Source organism: Papilio machaon, chromosome 4 (assembly GCF_912999745.1).
Source record: "Papilio machaon chromosome 4, ilPapMach1.1, whole genome shotgun sequence".
Taxonomy (NCBI): domain Eukaryota; kingdom Metazoa; phylum Arthropoda; class Insecta; order Lepidoptera; family Papilionidae; genus Papilio; species Papilio machaon.
In genome coordinates, this window is record NC_059989.1 from 7,029,256 (window position 1) to 7,054,143 (window position 24,888).

At 32.8% G+C, this 24,888-nt stretch overlaps 2 protein-coding genes across 2 annotated transcripts in view; one reads left to right on the forward strand and one right to left on the reverse strand.

Annotated features, from left to right (window-relative positions):
- The window catches only part of LOC106720377 (patched domain-containing protein 3), a 29,458-nt gene extending 15,562 nt beyond the window's left edge, over positions 1 to 13,896 (forward strand). The window contains exons 2-11 of the mRNA XM_014515057.2: positions 5,804 to 6,080; positions 6,426 to 6,643; positions 7,292 to 7,470; positions 8,656 to 8,999; positions 9,316 to 9,516; positions 9,773 to 9,910; positions 10,675 to 10,988; positions 11,133 to 11,345; positions 11,435 to 11,644; positions 11,729 to 13,896. Coding sequence (XP_014370543.2) covers positions 5,804 to 6,080; positions 6,426 to 6,643; positions 7,292 to 7,470; positions 8,656 to 8,999; positions 9,316 to 9,516; positions 9,773 to 9,910; positions 10,675 to 10,988; positions 11,133 to 11,345; positions 11,435 to 11,644; positions 11,729 to 12,820 — 3,186 coding nt within the window. The 3' untranslated portion in view covers positions 12,821 to 13,896. The remainder of the gene's footprint in view (positions 1 to 5,803; positions 6,081 to 6,425; positions 6,644 to 7,291; positions 7,471 to 8,655; positions 9,000 to 9,315; positions 9,517 to 9,772; positions 9,911 to 10,674; positions 10,989 to 11,132; positions 11,346 to 11,434; positions 11,645 to 11,728) is intronic.
- Positions 13,897 to 16,092: 2,196 nt separating this feature from the next.
- Positions 16,093 to 24,852, reverse strand: LOC106720383 (telomere-associated protein RIF1). The gene is made up of 12 exons (XM_014515063.2): positions 24,763 to 24,852; positions 24,328 to 24,569; positions 23,896 to 24,132; positions 23,318 to 23,571; positions 22,376 to 23,159; positions 21,983 to 22,155; positions 21,492 to 21,732; positions 21,229 to 21,421; positions 20,935 to 21,152; positions 17,955 to 20,849; positions 16,993 to 17,778; positions 16,093 to 16,432 (listed from the first exon to the last, which is right to left on the reverse strand). The coding sequence occupies exons 2-12, from the start codon at positions 24,565 to 24,567 to the stop codon at positions 16,148 to 16,150; spliced, it is 6,306 nt and encodes a 2,101-aa protein (XP_014370549.2). The 5' UTR covers positions 24,568 to 24,569; positions 24,763 to 24,852; the 3' UTR covers positions 16,093 to 16,147.
- Between the last annotated feature and the right edge of the window lie 36 nt (positions 24,853 to 24,888).

The window sequence follows — 24,888 nt, forward strand, 5'->3', positions numbered from 1 at the left end:
AAGAATTTGCGATACAAAAGGTAATGTTAACCTTTAAATTAAACCTATAGGTATTGGATATCAAAACATTCAAAATCAATACAAAGGTATTCGAGTGTTCAAAAAGCGAAATTATCAATAGTAAATTCAAATAGATCATTTGAATTCATAATTAAAATCCATTACACTATGATGTATTGTCTCTGATGCTCATTGTCGTTCCATAGGTCATACTGAACTATTTTAATTGACATTGTGGCTACTATATCAGGATCAGGAAACGGCTCCGGCGATAAGGACGCGTTTCACAACATGTTTCCCAATCGATCAGCGCATAAGTACCGGCCATTAAAATACATATCAAACCTCGAACTCTGTTACTAGTGAATGTTACCGCAAAAAATGACCTTAGAAAATATTCCACTTCTATTTACGTAATCAGTTATAAATGTGAAATGTTGAATTTTTTAATTTAAATTTTTAAATAAAACTCCAAGTTAATTTACGAATTCATAATATTATATACATATATAAGCTATTAATCATATTATCTGAAATATTTTTAAGGAAATATTCCTTCGAATGTTAGAATAAAAATCATTATTCCGTGTAGCATAAAGCGGTCCTCCCCAAAATCGTTATCTTGTGTACATACGTTGGTTCAGTTTCTTTAATTAGCACTTTTATCTTATTCATTAAATTCATTAAATTTATTAATTTCATTAAATTATTAAAAAAATGTTTGTGATTTAAACGTGTGTTATCTAAAATCACTACAAATCATTACTTTCTTCGAATATCTTGCTCACAGTCATGAAGCTTGAATGAATCATATTATATTGTTAACGTCGCGTCGTGCCAAAATATTTACATAGTCACTTGTGATGTTAATTCAGTGAACAAAACTTGTTGAAGTATGCTTTCAGAAACTAAAGTATGTTTTGTTTGTATTTATCAAACAATGTATGCTTGAGTTACGTTGTAAGGGCACGCACGCACTACAATTCGCTTATTGCGAAAAGACGGAATTTTGTAACAGCCGGTTACCTTAGTTACCGTAGTTTTCCACTGACGATGTACATGAACAAAATTTTGACATCTCCTTCATTCTTTTTCTAAAAAAAAAAGATTCGAAACTTACCGATTATTAACACCGGGTGAAAAATAAAGCAGCGGGGATAAGTCTGTTACAAATTACTTATTTTATAAGAACAAATGGTTAGTTGACCTTTTGAAACATATTGTACATTCCGATAATGATGTCAAGATGATAAAGGTTTCTCCGCGCTATGAATATTTTTCCGTGTGCGCTTGGCCTAATATAGCGGGTCTAGCCGGTAAATATGCAACCCAGTTATGTGTTGAAGACACGCTCTCGTATTACATGCAAATAAAACAGCGATGATTGGAGTTAGTTTATTACACTAAAGCATCAGAACTTGACTTATGATTGCTTTAAAAATTACCCAATTTCATAGTTGTTCTATAGATTTTTCGTAATAACCACGAAAAAATCACCTAATCATATTGTAATGTACTATCGGTTTTTTCTTTTACTGATGATTTGGAACCAATTTATTTGTCAATTTATCGAGATTTTATCTACCATTTAGGTACCCAGTTTATTGTTATCTCTGTCTACTCAAAGTAAATGAAAGAGTTAACAATGATTTTGTAAAAGTGCTTCGGCATTGAAAACCCAGAATTCGAAACATTTAGTCACTTGCAAAATTATTTTTGTAAAGCCCTACCCAGTCGCTAATTTATACATTTTATAAAAACATATCTACGACATAGACGTGTTTTAACACTTTTAAACAATATCTATGTGTTAAATTCCAAAAGATGATAACATTTTAATAACTGAGAAATATTTAATAAAAGACCATGAAGTCATGTTAATTGTTTCTTCCTTAACTATTAACACATTTTTTAAAAATATAATTTCTTAATTATTCAGAAATAACTATAGATTCATATTGTAAAAATAATATACAGATTTAACTCACATACCTATTAACAGGTATTATAAACAGTTTGAAATTTTTTTTTTAGTGTTACTCAAAAAATCATGATTTTCCTTTACAATATTTTTTTATAATTTAACCGATAACTTTCAGTGGCAAAGTATAGGCAAAGTATTATTATGCTATCTTTGTTCGTCATAGCAAGTTTCGACACTGAAGACGTTAGTTTTGAGAACTAGCGGTCGCCCGCGTCTTCATCAGCACGTATTTTAAAAAAGTATCCTATTATATTCCCGCATACATCAGCTACTCTTCCGTCAAAGTCCTGTTAAAATCGACACAGTCGTTTCAGAGATTATCCGGAAAAAACGCGGACAAACAGAAAAACAGACAAAAAAAATGGTGTTTTGTTATAACCAACACATCAGCCAAATGATATCATGTTCACGAAATTTGATTTTTTTGTCGATATTACATAGACACTCCAATTTCATTATTTGTATACATATCACTTTTTATTTCTTGTCTGGTAAATTGTATTTATCATTGTCAGTGCTATTACTTTTTAAATAGTAGGTTAGATATCGTAAATAGTTTTATGTGATGTGCCTAATCTAAATTTAACGACAGGACATTGCCTTTTACGTTTACCAGTTGCATGCAGTATTTGGCAACTGAAGGCAGTGAATTATTAGGCTTGCGAAATTTCTTATTACCAGTTCAAGTTTACAAGTGTCAAACTTACTCAGCGAAGGTCTTGACAATTTTTACAGTGAGTCACATTTTTTGTTCTTGTACTTATTTATATACTAGTTGTCGCCCGCGACTTTGTTCGCGCGGAATTAAAAAAAACTTAATTGGTAGATTATGTGTTCTTTCATACTATGCTCTATATCTATGCCAAATCTCATTTGAGCCGTTTTGGAATTACTTCCAAACAAACACCCATCCATCCATTTAAACAATCGCATTTATAATATTAGTAGGATGTATTATTGTGAAAATATCAAATTATAAAACTGTATATGTCATACACTAATTAATTGTTTAACAGAAAATACCTTTTAAGACATGTAGGAACGACGCATTTAGCAGTAGTCTAGTCTTGGCAACCCTATTTGCATTAGGTAACTAAATAACCATTTCATAAAGATGATAAACAACCTACTTAGACTGAAATTACATCAAACGTTAATTAACCACTATCATCTATAGATTTACAACTGTGAGTCTATTATCTCGGTAAAAAAATAATTTATGCAAAGAATAAAGTGGACCGATGTAATCGATGTAGCGGTATGGAACATTGAAGTGGACGAGACGGCACGCGACATGTCGTCGACCGGTTGTGTTTACTTTCACAGAACGTTCACGAAAACATATTCTAGACTGAACTAAACAAAGTTATTTTCGCAGAACCATGTACAGATAGCAAAAGATTGTTTCGAAAATGTAAATGCAAAGCGAGTTTTAGTAGAAAATTAGTCTTAATTAAAAGACGCCATATCAGAGAAAGCGGAGGCGGATGCGTAAGTATAGTGTCTAGGCTTTGCGGATAAGGCAGTTAACGGAAGCGGAGGCGGAAGTGGAAAAAGTATACTAAATTGTAATTTATTAAAAAAAAAAAAAGGTTTTTGTTAAATGGGTATCATCTTGCTTTGTATAAAAATCGGCTTATATGCTTGGAAAATAATTGAAAAAAAAATTCATGTAGAAATTTTGAAGGCGGAGGCATCATTTAGCAGGTTCCGTTACATCCCTAGTTTTGACTGCACTTTGTCGTGTATTAAGACATATTGTCGTCTCTGTTTTGTCAATGAGAATGTAAGAGAGAACAATACTTTTTAAGACACTTCGAGTTCTGGGGTTATATAAGGATGTTTACTCACTTGTTGTGTCGTTTAAAGTCAGTGATAAGGTACCGGATGGTTCGTCCCACCTCTCCTTATGCGATTGTTATCGCCGACATGTGGGTGTCCATTCCCATTATAGTGTTACAAATCATTATTTAAATAAATTACAATCTTTGATGTCCTAAAGTGACTTCCTTCTTGCATTCACAATGACAAATATATGATGGTGATGTAACGTTCGTTTCATTCAATAATTTTACATTAATCTTAATTTAGGATATTTTTTAATGTAAATATATTCAATAATTCTTCAAATAAAACACAAGCAATAGTTTAGTAAATAGTATTTTTTAACATCAGATAGTAAACATTGTTTGTTATCTCAAATCTCAAGTTGGTAGTCATATCATAAAATATCTGCAAATACGAAACTGAACTTATTTAAATATAAATCTTATATATAAAATTCTCGTGTCACAGTTTTCGTCGCCGTATTCCTCCGAAACGGTTTGACCGATTCTCATGAAATTTTGTGAGCATATTCAGTAGGTCTGAGAATCGGCCAACATCTATTTTTCATTTTTTTTTTTTAACTGCGCGCGGACGGAGTCGCGGGCGACAGCTAGTATTTTATAAAACTGTAATAAATACTTCTTTTCATTTACTATTTGAATAATGTTTTTATGTAATTATTAGTTGGAATACAAATTGACGAAGTTCACAATCTGTCGGTAACATATAATGTACCATAATATAAGTGAAAGGAAAGTTGCAAACCGTCGGTCAAGGAGGTCCGCACTAATAATCTACATAATATTGTAGAAACTTCTGAAGGCTTTGATGCGCTTCACCAAACACTTGATATTTCATAAAAATTATCCTGCTTGCTTGTGTCTTTATTTTGACAGCTTATTCTGATCGACATGAGTATTAGAGGAGTAGATCAACAAATCGGAAAGCGATGATTAGCGCGAGAAATCAATATTTAATTATACTAATTATGTTAAAGATAGATTAAATGCGTAGTTATTTTTATCACTTAAAATATTACAACTTATAGTCGGGTCTAAAAAAATAGTCGGCAACGAATTTCAACGTATGACTGTTTAATGTTTGTATTACAAATGTTAGCAATTGTCAGTATTTTTTTTTAATTTCCACTTTAACTAGAACCGAAACAAATAAATATTGGAACATGTTCGCTTTTTGTAGGCATCAAAATGTACCAAAGGACTTTTGTAAACTTTTGCAAAACATTATTATACGAGTATGAGATATGTATTATGTACATTGTAAACTTGGAAATTTGTCTGTATTCAAAAAAAATATTGACTGGTTTCACACATTGTGTGTAATTTCTAGGTAAAGACACAAAACGTGCGTGTGTAGCAAATATTTTTAAAGCATTTTTCATTTGAGGAATAATATCATCAAACTCAGAATAGGCACTAAGATAAGTTTATGTTTCTGTTAGTCACAAATTCCGTGAGTTTCCAGTTGGTTCTGGACACACCTTTAAAAAAACTATCTATTATCTATATGCTATCATTGTTTTTTTCACAGCGATAGACAGAGATGACAACATACTATTTTACTTGAGTTTTGGCAATCGAAACGATTAGATGAATCGTTATTGTTTTCGTAATCATTTATCGGTGATTATAAATTCAAAACTAAGTTAGTAATACTGCACATATGGTCACTGTAATATGACAACGATATGAAAACACCAGTGGCTTCTGGTCAGCCACATAATTCCGTTATACGGATCAATTTATTTGTTCCCTTTTATTCATAGTATACTCGTTACGTTCCGTTTGTAATTGCATATTGATGTAGAACTATCGTATTTAACAAACTTTTATAGTCATACAGATACATACATTCTGTCATACACACAAAATGTATGAATAAATCTAGATAGCTGTTACCATTTTTCCTCATAACCCTTCTAAAGCCAAAAACTGTCAGAAAAAAATAATACAATATTTATGTTTGTTCCAGATGGGTTGCAAATTGACATTTGTCGACGACGTACTAAATCGTTCGTTTTACAAACTGGGCCTGATAGTGGGAAAGCAGCCAGGGTACTTCATCATCATTCCGGTCTTGCTAACCCTGCTTATGGTCACCGGTTATCAACGGATTCACTATGAGATGGACCCTGAGTATCTCTTCTCACCCGTCAGTGGTCAGGGGAAGCTGGAAAGGAGGATAGTCGAAGAACACTTCAAAGTCAACTACTCCCATAGATTTAACGTCGGAAGGATTACTCGAGCGGGTAAGTTAATGGGCTATTACAATCATAGCCTGATTGCCCAGTATTGGGAATAATATTGTATATTTCTTTCAATCGTGGGCAATCACGTTGTATATAAACGTATTTATGAAATGAGAGACATTACAGTAATCAATCACATCATATGAATCAAGTCATAATATAGGGTTATTTGTAAATCATAGGAAAATATTATTGGAAGCATCTTTTTGAAAATAGTAACTGTTGTTATTTATCATCATATCATGTTACTCACTCTCTTGTCTCTCGAACGATAAAAAAGTGGTTTTTCACTTACATTGAAAAATATACAAATAGCATTTAGTGATATCATGTCTCCTGTAACAGGTAGGTTCGGCCGAGTAATTATAGTAGCGAAGGACAACATCACAAACATGCTGCGTACAGAAGTATGGAAGGAACTTCGTGAACTGGATGAACTGGTGCAGAACATAACAGTGACTTTGCCAACTGGAGAGACCTTTACCTACAGAGAGGAGTGCGCCAAATGGGAGGGACAGTGCTTCGTCAACGATATTCTAAATCTGGATAAGATTATTGGAGAGGTAAGTGCTGATATAAACGTACAAATACTGTAAAGAAAGAAACACTGTTTTGTAAAACAACTGACGTGAAATTTTATGTATGAACCTCTTTTCCTTTGAGTACAGAGGTGCGTTCTAATCACGCTAGTAGAAAAGGGGCTTAAAACGATCACATCAATCCCTTGTTATTATTTTTTGTTTTTCTTATGGGTCATCACAACCGTCGTCGTTAGGTATATAGCCAGCATAGTAAGTAGTTTTTATTTAAACTTAACGGCTTGTTACATAGAATAGATTACGCATCCATCCAGGAATCATAACAATGACCTATTGATTCATCAATAAGACACAATAAACCGCATATCGTAACCCACGATCGATGACAAACCTGTGGCGCAAGAAAATTTTGACTTAACAATTTTTCCTCGTTTAAACATTACAGCAATTAATGATTGTATTGTTTTACCATCAAATTTTATTTTGAGCCTAAAGTATTAGAAGTCCTTTGTGACAATTTTTTAAAGTGCACGTGATTAGGCTCATTTCTGTACACTCTACTGTAAATGATTTAAACCATTCAAAAGACGTATAAATATAGTAATCATTACAAATCACAGTTCAAGACTCGCCAAAGATTGACCTACAAATTATTTATTAATTATTGATCAGGTGGAGCGTGGCGAATTGAACCTGACTTTTCCTATAATGTTCAATCCTGTGACATGGGAAGCGCACGCATTCCCCGTGTACTTCGGCGGCGCCAGGGTGGTCGACGACACGATCGTTTCCGTACCCGCCGTCCAGCTTGTCTGGTTCGTCAGGACTGATAATAAATTACAACAAGAACGGTGAGTCTCATATTACAGGGATTGGTATATATATAGATAGGTAAGGGTTTGAGTTAAACTATCACAAATTTATCATAGTGTTTTATATAATACTAGCTTTTACCCGCGACTTCGTCCGCGCGGAATAAAAAAAATGCACACAAGATAAAAAAGTTCCTATGTCCGTCTCCTAGTTCTAAGCTACCTCCCCATCAATTTTCAGATAAATCAGTTCGACCGTTCTTGAGTTATGAATAGTGTAACTAACACAACTTTCTTTTATATATATAGATTAAGTGATAATTGAATGTGTTGCTTAAACAACATTTAATGGCTATGTTTCTTTGGTATAATGACTGAAACTTAACTAGTATGTCTATGAATAGTTTTATTACCAGCTTTTTGTAAAAATGTATAATAATTACAGCAATGAACACGTAAGTATAGTAAACCATCATCGTAAGTGGTTACTATTATAATATGAAAAGAAGTTTTTCGGAGAGTTGTTGTACTGCCCCTTTGTAAATAATCCTTACGTTAATTTTCGTATATTGCTTTACTTATTGCTTGTTTTCTGTTTAAAACAAAGTCTAACACTAAGTGGAACAACTAAATCTCATAACTTTAATAATAGACGCCGATCTTGACACGGTTTAAGAAATCGCTTCGAATACCAAACACTTCGTAATACTCGAACGGAATAAGAATAGAAAGGTGCGATTGAATAGATAAAAAATTCTTGTAATCGATCGAGATTTCTTAAATGTTGCGATATATCAAACATTTAAATAAGAAGGTCGAGACGACTTTAAATTAAATTGTTCACTTTACATAACATCTGTTATGATTAATTTTATATCACGACCACGCCTTTTATAAATGAACACTGATAAGATATTTATAAATATAGAAGATAATTATTAAATATATTTTAGAGCAAAAGGTTAGCGTGGTTTGGACATGTTTTGCGGAGGGATGATGATCATATAAACAAAAAAGTAATGAGATTGAATGTGGATGGCTATAAAGATAGAGGAAGGCCAAAGAAAGTATGGATAGATTGTGTGAAAGAGGATATGCGTGAGAAGGGGGTAATTTCAGATATGACGGCTGATAGAGATGTATGGAGGAGTAGTACACCCTCCAAAGGGATAAGGGCAGGTTGATGATGATTAATTAAATATATTTTGTTCTATAAATTTGCAGAGGTGCGGCGTGGGAGGATGCTTTTCTCGACGAAGTGGGCATAGCTGAAGACACGGGCCGATTCAAACACATTTCCGTCGCCCGCTTCGCATCTCGAACTCTCGACCACGAACTGGAGAAGAACACACGGACTGTCATACCTTTCTTCAGCTCTACTTTCATTTTAATGGGCATATTCTCCATCATTACCTGCATGATGGGAGACTGGGTGCGCTCGAAACCATGGCTCGGTCTTTTAGGAAATATTTCCGCAGTCATGGCTACGGTGGCGGCATTCGGATGCGCGATTTATTTAGGAATTTCATTCATCGGAATCAATTTAGCTGCGCCATTCCTAATGATCGGTAATACTTTTATCGTATTGTTTGTATGAAGTAACGTATTGTTAATCTACATTCTTTGATCTCTTAGTCACTTTGGATATCGTTTACCTATTTTAATTGCAAACGATTAGGTAATGTCCTTTCTATGAATAATTAGCTACTAATGTTTAAAGTTGAATAGTCTTTCTACTTCCTAATAAAAAGTATATTATAACTTTTAGATCACATACCAAATTCTTGATAGATAAGTACAGAACGAAAAGACATCATGAAAAGACAAAGAGTTTTATTTGTGGTGTATTAACATTGCTTAATATTTACGTTTATAATATTCCAGGCATCGGCATCGACGATACGTTTGTGATGCTGGCGGCGTGGCGGCGCACATCCCCACAGCTGCCGGTACCACAGCGCATGGCCACCATGTTGTCCGAGGCAGCTGTCTCTATTACCATCACCTCCGTCACAGACATGCTTTCCTTCTTTATCGGTATCTTCTCGCCGTTCCCCTCGGTGCAGATATTCTGCATGTATTCAGGTACCTTCTTAATCTGATTCTTTAACTGTCGACACCATCACTGTTATTTATTTTGATACTTCTTTGATAAGATTTGGGTTTATCATTTCAATAGATTTCATCGAAGTGCATATTCTATATACCTAGACAAACGGGTCCGCTAGCCAAGTGTTATCATTTGATTATTCAAGATTCAGTTTGACCATAAGATGCATTAAACATTGCATGTGATGGATATTAATTGGTTATTTATGTGTACTGAATATATGTTTGTTAGGTCTGGCTGTATGCTTCACGTTTGTGTGGCACCTGACATTCTTCGCGGGCTGCGTGGCAGTTTCGGGCTACCGCGAGAAGCAGAACCGACACACCATCACCTGGCTCAAAGTATTGCCGGAGTCGAGGGCACGCAAAGGTAATGGTCTATTAAAGAAAACATGGATAAAAGCGCCTACGAATATGACGGATCATTGTACCGTAATCAAACCTTAGACATTTTACCCGTCTGACAAGAGGGTAATGTTTTACATTGAAAATTGTATTGGTTAATAGGCAAAATTTGTATTGCATGTTACTTAAGTAAGCTTAAACGGCGGCGGATCGATTTCTCGAATATTCTTGTCCTCCCGGTATTTACTTTCACTATGCCGGTACTCGACTGCACTCACGTAAACATATTCTTAAGTATAAGAAAGTGAAATCATTTGCACCTGGCTAGTGTATTATAAATTTTACAATAATAATATAATGGTGACATCAGCCGCATAATAATGAGATGAACTGTAAACTTATTATGCTGAAGTAAAAATATGAGCGGAGTAATAACGACAATCGTTGTAAACTAACTAGACATAATATGACTGGGCAACGCAACAACACATAAGCCTAAACTATTAGGATATAAATCAAAATACTCCAAAAAATCCACAACAAAATTTGTCACACGAATGAGCTGGTTCGACCGGTAAAATACCACGACCACATAGAAGATGGACAGAAGATTAGACAGACGTGAAGTGGAAGTTATTCCGCGTTTTCATAAGTTTGCGCGCTGGACTTCTAATTTTAGTCCTCTTTCTCTTACCACCCTCTTCTCAAAAGCTAAGAACGGAATGAGAATGTGAATAGCCGCTTGCTCGTTTACCAACTTATAAAAAAAATTACGAATATTGTTTTCAGAAGAGAAGTCATGGCTTTATCGGATATTCTGTAGCGGTGGAATCGATGTCGCCGACCCGGACAACCCGATAGACAACAAAGAGCATTGTATTATGGCTTTCTTCAAAACCACAATGGCCAATATACTCAACAACAGCCTAGTAAAGGCGCTAGTGATCGTTGTATTTCTGTTATATCTTGCCGGAGCCGGTTATGGAGTAACTAACCTTAAAGAAGGTTTAGAAAGAAGGAAGCTGTCTAAGGTTGATTCGTACTCTGTTGAGTTCTTCGATAGAGAAGATCTTTATTACAGAGAATTCCCTTATAGAATACAGGTAAAAATCTAACTCTTTTTCTTATACTCTTTTATAACATTATTTTGAACCCTTCTTCTTGTATACACCCGATTAGAAAAATTTATAATTGTACAATTTTGTACAATGTATTACACACTCTCTGTTACTTTATGTTTTTTTTAGGTTGTGATCACTGGGAATTACAATTATTCCGATCCGCAAGTGCAAGACGAAGTTGAAACGCTGACACAAAAGTTGGAGAACACATCGTACATATCGAACTCACTATACACAGAGTCGTGGCTGCGAACTTTTGTCAATTACGTATCGAGGAATAACGATTATCTGAACGTCACCATCGACAATGAAGTTGATTTTATTAAAAATCTGAAGGAGGTACCAGACATTTTTTATACTATTCCAATATTTTACTATTTTTAGATGGAAAATTTGATGTATAAAAATATTTCTCTTACGTTTTTCAGTTATGGCTGTTCCCAGCAAATCCGTTTTCTTTGGACGTTAAATTCAACGAAGCAGGGAATCAAATTGTAGCTTCTAGATTTTTAATTCAAGCCATTAATATCAGTGGTACGAATCATGAGAAAGAAATGGTCAAAGCTCTCAGGGAAGTTGTGGCCGAGTCGCCTCTCAACGCCTCTGTCTTCCATCCATACTTTGTCTTCTTTGATCAGGTATAACCTTATCTATTCGAAATAATGTCAAGTTAACCAATTCCCAAATAGGTAATAATAACATATCAATTTATTTTCTTTCAGTTCGAACTCGTCAGGCCAACGTCAATACAGAATCTCTGCTACGGAGCGCTCATGATGATGATTACATCGTTTATATTTATCCCCAATATCTTATGCTCTTTATGGGTAGCCTTCAGTATAATTTCTATAGAGATTGGAGTCGTGGGATACATGGCACTATGGGATATCAATCTAGATTCCATATCCATGATCAATTTAATAATGTGCATAGGATTTTCCGTCGACTTTACAGCCCATATCTGCTACGCCTACATGGCTTCTAAAGCAAAAACACCAGATGAGAGAGTAAGCGAATGTCTGTATTCATTAGGACTTCCAATAGTTCAGGGTTCATTCAGCACTATTCTAGGAGTAGTGGCGTTGTTGCTGGCAGACAGTTATATCTTTTCAGTCTTTTTCAAAATGGTATTCATGGTCATATTCTTTGGCGCGATGCACGGATTATTCCTGCTGCCAGTTCTACTGTCACTCTTCGGTCCGGGATCGTGCACGAGAAAAACTAATGACGTTAAAGTGTTAAAAGTGGAAAAACCTTTCCCCCATCCATATATTTTACCTCATCCTCAACTGGTATTAAACGATCAGATTTTTAACGGAAAAAACATCAGTCCCAATGGTGTGTACAAGATATACGGCGATGATAAGGACTTAGGCATCGGCACTTCGGGCGAGGACACGAGCGAAAGCAGCTCCAACCAATCTCAGAGAAGACAGATCGGCAACGATGGAAACTCGAGGAAGAAGTATGAAGACGGATGGAAACGATCGAGTTACCAGAGTACCAGTCAATTCCAGCCTTCAGGTGAATTAGATCTTTATGGGCATGACACAGACAGGACTTGGCAAAGACAACGCCACGAGGACGGTCGTCGAACGGGGGAAAACTATCGGAGAAGCCGTGAGCTACACAGAGACGATGATTGGGTCGCACAGCGCAAAACAAGCGACGCGGGCCCTCGCCGTGAAGGTCCATACAGGGTGATGCGAGCGCACTCACATCACAACATCCACAGGAACCGAGCGCCCAGACGTTCCAACTCCCACCACAACCTAGAACATTTAGATTACGTGGCAGAGATGCGTTTTCCTTGACAATAACCAAACAACCTCTCTATTGTATACAAATTTAGATAAAGTTTAATTCAAGTGCTCAATGTTTGGACCAAAGTTTTACTTTTCCTGTGTGGGAATTGAAAATGTTTTGCGCTTAATTGTATAAAAAAAAGTTGTATTAATATTATTGTAACGTGTACTATCCATCATAAGATTAGGATTATAGGATATGTAAGGTGATAATATGCGAGACATAACTATGGAAGATTGCGATCAAAAGCTTGAAAAGGGGAATTCCCAACGGCTCCCAAATTCGTTAGAATATGACAGAATATATCACTGTATAACGCATGTCCCAAATATTTTGCGATTAGAAAATCCCAGTTTCGCATATAATATGTAGGTAGGAATTGATATTTATAATACTATGTTATTGAAACACTTTATCGGAGGAAGAGATATGAATCAAGGTTATGAATAATTTATTTCCAGTTTAATTACGAGTTCCTAATGTCTATATACAAATATAGGCTAACAAAATCGATTTCAAATCAATTATGCTACGCTCTTAATCTGAAAAAGTGTTGAAATTCCAAATAGATAAGTTTTATTTGAATAGTGTGAGTTTGCACTGGCGAAACATTATTATAAAACATGTTTTATCAACATATGTGTAAACTCACGGCTGTAGATCTGGGATGGGTGTGTCTTAGCCTTATAGAACCTTGTACATACGTGTATTTAATATCTCCATCAATATACAAAGCTTTAACGTTACCTTTTTAAAACTGTGTACATATTATTTTGTTATATTTCTGCTGCCATGTAGTCTCCCACATACAATCCATGTATTTCTTTACATTATAGGTCATAATATCTCGAGGTTTTTATACCAATTTCCCTGAAATACTTGACGAGCAAGAATTACTTGTGGTCATTATTTACCTTTATAAATACTACCCGTGCACAATAACATGTAACCTGTGCCCATAGACGTCACCGATAAGACACATTAGACGTCGTTTTTTTCTCTGATCAAGTTTCATGTTATTTTAGTAAAGTTTCTCTGTATAAATGACAATCATAAAACTTGTGGCTTCTGCGGCCATTGCTAAGGACTGAATAATGTAAATATATTTTGAAGTTATTTTATATGAAATAAAATTAGTTTTTATAATTAACTTACTTTTATTTTAACTACAATTAATTTACAAATTAAGAAATTAGACTCGTAATAATTATATACTAAACAACAATTTTCGATTTCGTATATACGAAAACACAGATCCGAATAATAATAAAAATAATGAAAAAAATGATTGAGACTTAATAGAACACAAAAATTTTATATTTTTATAACTAGGAATAATCCTAGTTATAAATATAAAAATAAGAAAAAAACAAAAAAAATCTTTAACTGACAATCAAATTTGAATCTGTCATGAGGAGATAAGATACAGCTAATACAGATAAGTGAAACTCGGCTTAGAGAGAAAACTTTATCGACTTAAACTCGACTCTCACTTATCCATGTTAGACTACGAGTTAATTTTACTGTATAAATAGAAAAACATATATACAAGCCTCTTTGAATATGAATCCCGTAAATCGACAAATATATTATTAGGGGAAGGGATATCACAATAAGGCAAAAATATACTAAACTATGCTACAGCAATGACAACATACATAAAATTATAAAGGCACTAAATTCTCAACCACTGTGCCGCGGCACTTTTGTGTGCCGCCAAATTTCAAAAGTGTGCCGCCAAATACCGTGCCGACAGAAAAATAGTTGAAAAAAAAAATTAGCGTCTAAAAATGTCATATAGATACAATTAATTGTATACAGTTGATAAAGTATTTATGCAGTGTTTTGTAGTAAGTAAATAACTTTTATCTTTTTCATTGTGTGCCGCCAAATTTTGAAATCGTTAAATATGTGCCGCAACAAAAAAAAGGTTGAGAATCACTGCACTAAACATTACATATTAAAAAAAGATTTGATAGTTTGTTTGTTAGTTGTATGTTAGTCTCCGAAACTTTGAACCGATATAAAAATTCATTTACTGTTGAGAAGCTATATCTCCGAGTGGCAATAAGCTAAATTTCTTATTAGATATTTTTATTTAATTCCGCGCGGATGAAGTCGCGGGCAACTACTTGTTTAATACAGATGTTTCAGATTAGCAGGTTTAGCGGGATGAAGGAGGAGGGCATTGCGTAGCAACAGACCTTAGCCTCCAAGATATTTAAAAATGACTATATATGAAGTATATAACATACCTAAGTAATTTTCAGGTTGCGTTGTCACGCTTACGCGTTGTTTATAAAATTTTTGATTTGGACAAGAATGGCGTGTATTAATTTTTAATAAGTCTAATCTGAGTAATGGTGGATATGGTTAATCAGTTTAAGTTGAAAATACCATCGAAAACTGTCCATAAATAATACAACTAAAAAAATTAAAATAAAAGATTACTTTTAAATCATCAACATTTAAAAAAAAATCACTGATTGGAATATAATAGTGTCAAATTATTTGTTTTTCGACATTAACACTTTTGATAGATTGATTATTGAATGGTAGTTTAAGTTTTTTAGAACGTGTTTTTGTATAAGATGCAATCAAAACAAGAAGCTCGCCAAAAAGCTAATAAAAATATTTTTGAAAAATGATTAAGTGCGTTTAAGATGTGTTTTCGAAAAAAAAATTAAAAAAAGTTATTTAAAATGTGTAAAACTTTGATTTTATGTTATGAATAATTTTATTAAGATTACTAAAAAGTTAATAAAATTGTTAAAAAATTCAGGTACACTTTGAATATGAACACGTTTTCTTTTTTCGTTTATTAACCATTTTTTAGAGAGCGCCAAAACCCAGGTTTAATATAAATTCATAAAATAGCATCAACACCAAAAATGTTTTTCAACATGTGTTTCTTACTCCCGTTACATTTGTATTAAAAAACTTGTTTTTATACAATGTAGACAGCGAAAACACACCGCTATGTTATTTTGGTGTACAATATTATTTCTTTTATATGTATATCTTATTTAATTATAATGATTAGGAAATTTAAATTAAATAATCATTTAACATTTGAACGTAGTTACAGTAACAAAAAGTTACTATGTTATTAAAAATATTAGTTATCGAAAATGTCTCATATTTTGTTATTAAACAAAAATTATTGCCATCACAATCATTTAAGTTCTGATAAAGTTTAAATTGTCATAATCAAAAAAAAAAGTATAACTATGCATCGAAACATGTGTCAAAAATAAACATAAATTATTTTACGCGCAAACGTAATTATGAGTCTTGATAAATTAATTACAGAAAATTAATTATTTTTTTCTGTCTTAATTTGTTTTATCAGATACATTTTTTAATATTTCACTACATAATTGAATTAAATCTTTAGTACTAAACCTGGTACATAAATAATCTTGTATCTCCGATAAAGTCCCATTTGGTGATATATTTCTGTGATGATCCAATAATGTAATAACTGTGTCGTAGGAATTAGGAATATCAACTTTTTTAATTAATGTTTCTGTTAGAGAATTAACAGGTAATTTCTTTGCTATCTCCTGTTTTGAAGATTCGTCGAGATGTTCACATAACTGACTGATAAAGTCCGGTTTCTGCAAAAATAAAAGGTATTGTTAAAATTAAATTGATCATCTTTTCAAGTAATTTCATATGAATAAATTCATTCAGGAACTATAAAATAAATTGAGTATGGATCAAATAATATTAAAGAGAGAATCAAAAAATTAACACACAATTTTTTTTTTTTTTAGTCATAACTTCCTCGTAGCTATATACAGCTTTCTGGTTAAGTCAAGAATAAGTCATTAATAAAATTGTAGTGTCTTTAAGTAATATCGAAAAAAAAAAACATATTTGATACACGTGATGTATTTACGTAGTTGATAACGAAAAATCAATTTTTTTAACTATGTCCGTATGTCTATCCGCAAGGCAACGTTTGTTCCGAGTTATCTCCGGAATGTACCGATTCTGACGGAACTTTGACGGAAAGGTATACACACCGGCATATTATAAGCTACTTTTTTTTTAATTCCTAACGAAGTCGCGGCCATCCACTAGTTTGTAAATATAATTTCTCTTTTCCATTAAAATTAACTAAAGTTGATATTTTACGAAATATTTTAGAAATAATAATATTTAAACTACTTACTTTGGATAGAGATGCAATCAAATATGACGTAGTCATTTCTCCGGATTGTACAGTTTGTGTCTCACTGCTAAAGGTCTCCGCAGCATCTGTCTGAGTTGAGGCTAACGATGAATTCAATTCTGTCTGTACTTCTATATCTATTTTATTATTCAACTCATCTTTTTCATCATCCAATATTACAATAGTATTTTGTTCTTCTTTATATTCTTTAATTTTTGGGAATCCATCATTTGATATATTTATTTTATTCGCATATTCAGTTAAAACTCTTTTTGCTACGTGTACTTTAGGTGATTTAATACTTAATCTGTTAATTTCTAATTCTGACAATTTAGCTAAATCACTGATTGTAGTCACTTTTCCTTCTAAATCTTTTATAAGTGCGGATTTCATAGTTATTGGTGACAATTCATCAACAATATTGTCTATTGGATCCTTACAATTAATAAGCATTGGACAAATTGGTTCGGTGTCATTCAAATCAGTCGCATTTGCCACATCTATGGTTGTTTCTTCAAGTGAATTCATTTCACTGTCATTTGAACTAGTTCTATCATTTTCCGCGAAACTTTCTACAGTTTTTGTCAAAACGTTTTCTAATCTTAATACATTATTGAATACAGTATCTAGCCTCTTTGGAGATTTTGCATTAGTGGGAACGCGAGCTTGTCTTTCTAAACGCTTCGTCATAGAATTCTGTGGGGAACGAATACCGCATGGTTCTATGTATTTTTTCACGCAAATTGTTGTCGAAACTGGGGGATCATGAAAACTCACCCTTTTTCTCTGAAATAAAGGAATTATTACATTTAAAATAACGAGGGTAGTTTTGAAACTTTATTTGGTTCAAACAACATGATTAATATCAACATCATACTACTATATGAATGAGAACGGATCTTGATGAAAATTGGCACAGATGTAGAACATAATCTGGAAGAACTCAGAAAAATAAAACTTACTTTAGAAGCTGGAGAGACAGTGGTGTCATCAATAATGTCATGTAGTTTTCGCTTTAAGATAGGTCCGGAAGGACTGCTTTCAGCCGTGGGCACAGGTCTCTTCAGTTTAAGAAAAGAACTGCTATCTTCGGTCTCATCACTTGGTTCACTATTGTCACTCGCAGAATTATACATGATTCGTAAATTTCGCCTTGCAGACATATTTGTAGCCGGTGACCTTTTTTCTTCGGGCTCCGAAAATTTGTCGCCAAAATTAGACATCCCTTCAGGTACACATAACTCTAGCATTTGCGCTGCTCTACCGGATCTCACTTGGGGTCGGTTTTTCTTCAAAGACAACGAAGAACTGGGACTCGAATTATTCAAAATGGGTCCATTTCTAGGAGGCGATTGATCTCTCTTATCCGGAGATATTTTATCGTTTGTGAATATTTCAGGGGAATTAGAATTATTATACGGTTCACCATTACTTTGGACGGGTGATGATAATTTAATGACTACGAAATCGTTGCTAGTTTCTGGAGTTAATGATTTTTGTTCTTCCCGTATAGGGCTTAATGTTTTGATCGGAGATATCTCTAAAGTACTATCCATAAAGTCTTGTTTCCTTTGTACTTCGTCTTTAAAAGGAGAACAGTAAGTATCGTCATCTTTGTTTTGTGAAGGAATTGAATTTTCATTTTGTGTTTTTGTCTCATTTTGGTTATTGCAGCTATCATCTGATACTGTAGATTGCAGTGGTAAGTTGGATAAATTTATATCATCAAGTAAAAGATCCGGATCTTGAGGCTGTGTATCAGCATTTGCCGTTCCCTGACTATCATTTCCACTACATGTTTCTTCGGAATTAATGATTAAAATGGGATTATCATTTTTTATTTCTGTAACTTCATCAGAACTAGTTATATATTCCGCTACTTCTGTATCCATTTCTGCTGTTATGTCATTTGTGATCTCTTGAAGTACAGTCTTGTTTCGAGATAATTCAATATCCTCATTGTTTTCAGCTGCTAGTGTATTTTGTACAACTTCAACATTATTTTGTGTATCTAGGAACACAGATTGTTCAACATCGTGTTTTGGTTCTAAAGTTTTTCCTAATTTACGTATTTCTTTAATATTTTCTAAAGCTACGATAGGTATTTTATTTATATTCTTTCCTGATTTAATAGATATCGTTGATATTGTAGAATCTTGTGAACTCTCTATAATATCTTGAGATTGAGATGTGCCTAAATCTTCTATTGAATCACTACTAGAACTTGATATTGCCTTAATTTTTTCTTTTGATTTCGTATCATTTTTGGTTGAAGTTTTACTTGATTTTAGTTTATTCATTTTTTCAATACTTTTTCTCGTAATAATAGATGCATTGCTTTCAATCGTTTTTCTAGTAAGTCTAGTTGCAGATTGTTTACTTAAAAATGGATGTCCTTCAACCATGTCAATAGCTAATACTTTCTCAATGCGAGATACTCTCCTACCACCTTTTTTAGTAGATTTTGGAGTGCCATCCTCTTTACGCAATGCATCTGGGGTGGCATTGTTTTTGTCAACATTTGCATCACAAGGATCTGTCATCACTGTATCTGTCGTTGTACTTTCAATCGTTGACGGAGAATCGCTTCTTAAACGTTTAGTTGTGTCAGCTTCTGAATCAATAGTTTTTGAGATTTTTTCAGTTGCATCGTTAATATCTGAAGATTTATTATTTACTTGAACTGCTTCGAAATTTGTTACTTCTTTAGATATATTTCGCTCAGAATTTTTGTCAACATCGTCTTCATTTTGTGTTCCGTTGTCTATTGGTATATCTATAAGTTTTGAAACACCATCTAACGATTTTTCCACGTTTTCAAAGTATTTTTCATTTTGTTGTTCTTTTTGCTCAGGAACTATACTTTGAGAGTTATTTTGATTCAGAGAACTTCTTCGCTTCTTAAGTGGGGATAACTTGTGATCTTCCAATTTCTTAGGCTTTCTTTTTATTCGTGTAGGTCTCTCTGCATTTATTTTTGGAGGCGCAGAATTAACAAGATTATTATCAACAGGCTTTTTCCTTGTAGGTGTTAATAGAAGATTTTCATTGACTGTTGAGTTTAAATCATCTTTTTGCAAACCAGATTTTTCAATTAAATTTTTTACATTTCTAAAAACTCTATCTTTTATTGCTATTCGAGGTGTTTTAGAATTTTTAATATTTTGTCCTTGTTTAATATTTGAATTAGATTCAGTGGAGTCAGAGATTGTACTTTCTTGTTTATCTTTTTTCGAACTTTCAGTCAAAATGTTTTCAATAATTGTTGGCACAACATTAGAACATGGCATATTTTTTAGTATTGAGGATTCAACATTGTTTTCTACAGTGTTAGATTTGCTAGCTGATGTTGAATCAACAGAATTTGTTCTATAAACTGTTTTGAATTCATCTTGAGACTGAGATAAATCTTGATATAAAGCAGGTATATCTTCTCTTGTGCGTTTAAATTTTTCTTTCTGGTTATCGGTCAGTTTCTTTGGATTAAATTTCCAATTAGAATTTACAACAACATACTCCTCTCCGTTTTCTACAACTGTATCCATTATATTTGAATCTCTTTTCTTTCCCTTTTTAGGTATAGTTTTAACTTCTGGTTCAGTGAAATTATCTTGATTACCAGGACTTTTGTCTTTTTCGTCTGATATATCATTAGAATTTACCATTGCCGTTCCATTCTTTTGAGCAATAATTTTATTTACAATAGTGTGAACTCTTTTTTCTTTAGCACTAAAGCATTTGCTGAATTTTTTCAACTCATCGATTATTATTAGTTTAAGTGTACTATAAACTTCTTGTTCAAACAATAATTCCAATGGCTCAAGAAGTTTTATAATAAAATTGGCGAGGTCAAGATCCTAAAACAAAAAAGACATGTTGCAAATACATTTTCCTACTAATTTTGACTTATAAAGACTCTAGCTTTAATCCAGGACAACTTACCTTTTCAATTTGTTTGAAATATTTGGTTACCATCTTTAGAATATTATTAACAATCGAAACTGTTGTTTTAGCTAATTGTTTATCATTTTCTTTGGTGACTTTATTGACCATTGAAATAATTGTATTCTGAAGAAGTGGTAAGTTGTTTTCCACAGATGAGTATATTATATCATCTGTGGCATACTGTAAAGTTTCTGCACACTTACAAATTAAATTATCTGAAAATTTAAAAATAACATTTTTTTTGGCAATCTCTACTACAGAAAAATATTTTCAATTACATTTTTTACTTACCATTTTCATTATTCTTCCGAGTCCTGTAATTCAAAATGGTTAGTGAAACTTTAAACACAAAACATTTATTTGAAGTTCCTGTAATAGCTCGATTATCGATAACTTCGCAAATGTCATTATCAATACAACATTCATCAACTAAAGTGCTTGCAAAATAATATAATTTAAACCATGCTTCTATAGAAATATCCACCTGTGTACAAAAAAAAAAGTTTTATGAATAGAAAGAAAATATATGTAAAAATAAAAAAGTATATACTTACTGATGTAAAAACACTCATTACATCAAACTTTAAGGGAAGTAATAGCATTTGATGCAAAATATCAACAGATGTTGCACATTTCAGTTCACAAATGGCTTCAGCAAGCGCTGTCCATAGCAAGAGGCTGTTGTTTTTGTCAAGTGGAACTTTCAAACATTGTACCGTCACTTGCTTTAAATATTTTTGAACAATAAACTTTGCTAGTGGCTTTAACTTGATGACGATTTCTTTTATATCATATCTGGAATAGATTAAATATATATTTTTTTTATTTTATAATTAAACATTTTGATTATTCATAGATTTATATATCAATTTCAATATCCATACATAATGTGACTCGATTACCTTGTAACACTTTAACATTATACAATTTATACTGAAACTAGTCAGAAAGTTAATTATTTACTACACTGGAATGTACAACACATTTTCAATATTTTATGAATAACCAAATTTTAAGGGTTTTTTTTATATCTTTAAAAACATACCTTGAAAAAACATAGTCAAGAGAAGGACTCAACAATATAGAAATGAGACTCTGCATTGCATTATTCTGTCCATTTCCTAGTTGGAACACGGGTTGAACTACATCATTGTGATCAAGTATAGAACTGGTCAGTATGTGAAATACCAAATCTGACAATCTGTCACAACGGTGACACTGAAATGAGAATAAAGTTTATTAAAACATTCAATCATAATTTTATAATTTACTGAAGAATTCATAGTAATAGGAAATGTGTTTTTCCTTTTGAGTCAAATAAAATGGTAATGCATTTAGTAATTCTTTTTTGCAGTTTGTTTGACTGTTATCATTAGCTAGAATTTTTTTTTTACAAAATAGACTGAAAAGTAAAATCTCAATTAAAATTTAAACCCACCTGTAATAACACTTGTAGCATTTTCAAGAGTTCAAAGAATAGATTATATCTTGTAGTACAATCGGGGAGTTCAGAAATAGCCGCAATGAACGATTTCCAAATACATTTGAAGTGTTGTGTCACAGAATCACTGCTATCGTTCACACATATTCTGATTGTAACGGTGAGTGAATTCGTCCAAATTTTCCAATGTTCAACTAATAAATCACTAGTGAGTATTTTTTTGTTAAGTTTAGGCATATTTACTATACAATCACAATTATTATGTCCTATAATAATCGAGAAAGCTTGAAGGACTTGTCGCTTTGTGTTAACTGTAAGTAACCCAGGTGCGGACACGGGCTTGTCACCTACACTTGGCTTACCAAAACAGAAGTACAAAAATGGCAATAAAGCTATATAGGGTAAATTTATAATTTTACTTTCGAAACATCTAATTAGATGCAACCATGTATTCAGTTTAGCGAGTGCAGTCTCTTCGACTTTAGCATTGTTCGATGCTAGAGGTATTATAAGCAATTTCAGTCTTTTATTCACATATGGCTCATTAGATTCAACCGCAAAATTGTCAATCAAAGCATTCCAGCATTGGAATGCTCTACATCTATTCTTCACGTTCATTTTAAATGCAGCTTCTACTACTGGAAGCATAGAGTTAATGGGACTACCAAAAGAGCTCATGTTCTTTGTAATTTGGCTCTTAAGTAATTTTGTAAAAATTATCCATAGTCTATACCACATTTCATTGCCAGCCTCTAATAGATTCTGCATAATTTTTGGATACCTACAATACATTTAATAAAGTGTTAATATAAAAAAATAAGATTTAAAAAAATGAGAAATTACAGTTTTAATGATCTTTACTCTACTTAACAGTAGATACTTAAGATACTTCATAATTTTAATATATTAAAAATTAAAGAATTATGTCATTATACATACTTTTGTGGTGTATAAATACACTCTAAAACTACAAGCCAGGTGGGATTGTCAGAATAATCAACTGCAATAAGTTCCTCTGTGAGCATCTCAAGTGTATCTATTGGCATTGTATTCTTTATTGCAGTAGTACTTGAGGCAAAGGCCATTACTGTTGGCACAACTTTAGAGAACCAAATCTCAATACCCTCTGTCACAAATGTTGCCTTTTTGTCAGGTGGTAATATTTTTAATAACTTGTTAATTATATTTATAGCCTGAAATACAAAAAACACAGATATGATTGTTATGAAGGTCCCATATAATGTAAGATACTGTAACATTATTTGTGTCTATCCTTGACATTTTTATTGTTATTTGATATGGATAGTTTCTTTTACCTACTTAAAAATTATGCATTAATCCTGAGATACCATAGATATCCTGCTTGTCATATTCATGGTTCATTTAAGGTAAGGAAAGCACCTCCAATTACCTATGGTTCATTAAAGGTAGGTAAGGCACCCCCAATTACCTTGTTGCAGCTATTGATAATGATTGCCTAATGTCAGGTGTGATGTTATATGAGAAAGTATACTAACCTGCAATCTTATTGACATTGGTATCCTTTGATGGCAATACAAATTGAGCATCTCAATAATCTCAATATAGTGATCCACAGCTAAAGTAATCAGCACATTGTCAGGGTAGGAGAGAATAATTTCAAAACATAACACCTTCAAGTCCTCCACTTTATTAAACAGAGCTGTTGTTTTGATTATATGTAAAATTGCATTAGCAGATGGCACAAGATTTGGTATTTCATGAATGCTTCCAGTCTGAAAGGGTATATTATAATGTAATACATTTTTGTTTTCGGCAGCTGTTTGGAGAAAAATAGAACACCAGATAAAACAGTCATCGCATATTTCATTTTTGCCCAAAAAAAAAAAATGTACACCTCGTTTCCCAAGAATTTATGACAAAGATACAATATAAATTAAGAAATTTGTCTCAATGAAACAGTTACATACCTTGACTTTATTTAACAAAGCACTCAAAACATTAAGAGCTTGAAATGGATTTTTCATATCTTCTTTAAGGTCACGTACACATATGTCTAACAGTCGCTCCAACACTGTCACGTTTATGTTTTTATTACTTTTTTCTAAGGCATCTTGTATAATTTTATAATTTGCTTCATTTAGAGCAAAGTCGTCTAGGTGTTCGAGAACTCTTTCTAAATCTGGACCAACTGCTATATCTTCAGGCATGGCTACGATGTTTTAAAATAAATTAATTTGTTAATATGTGTATACAAACAGTTTTCTATGGAAAAAAATATTCTAGATGGGTATAAACAGATATAGCATATTCATAAACTCAGCACCGGCACATATTCAATGAGAGCACTCCGTATTAAAAACTGATTGCCGCATTGAACACCAGCTAAAACAATGAATACGTACTTATAATTTTAAATTTGATACTCGTTTAGAACTGATAATCCTTTATGTAAAGAAATTCATTTCATCAACATAAAACTTTGACACATAACGCATTTCTGGCGCGAATAAAGACAAGAAAATTAGAAA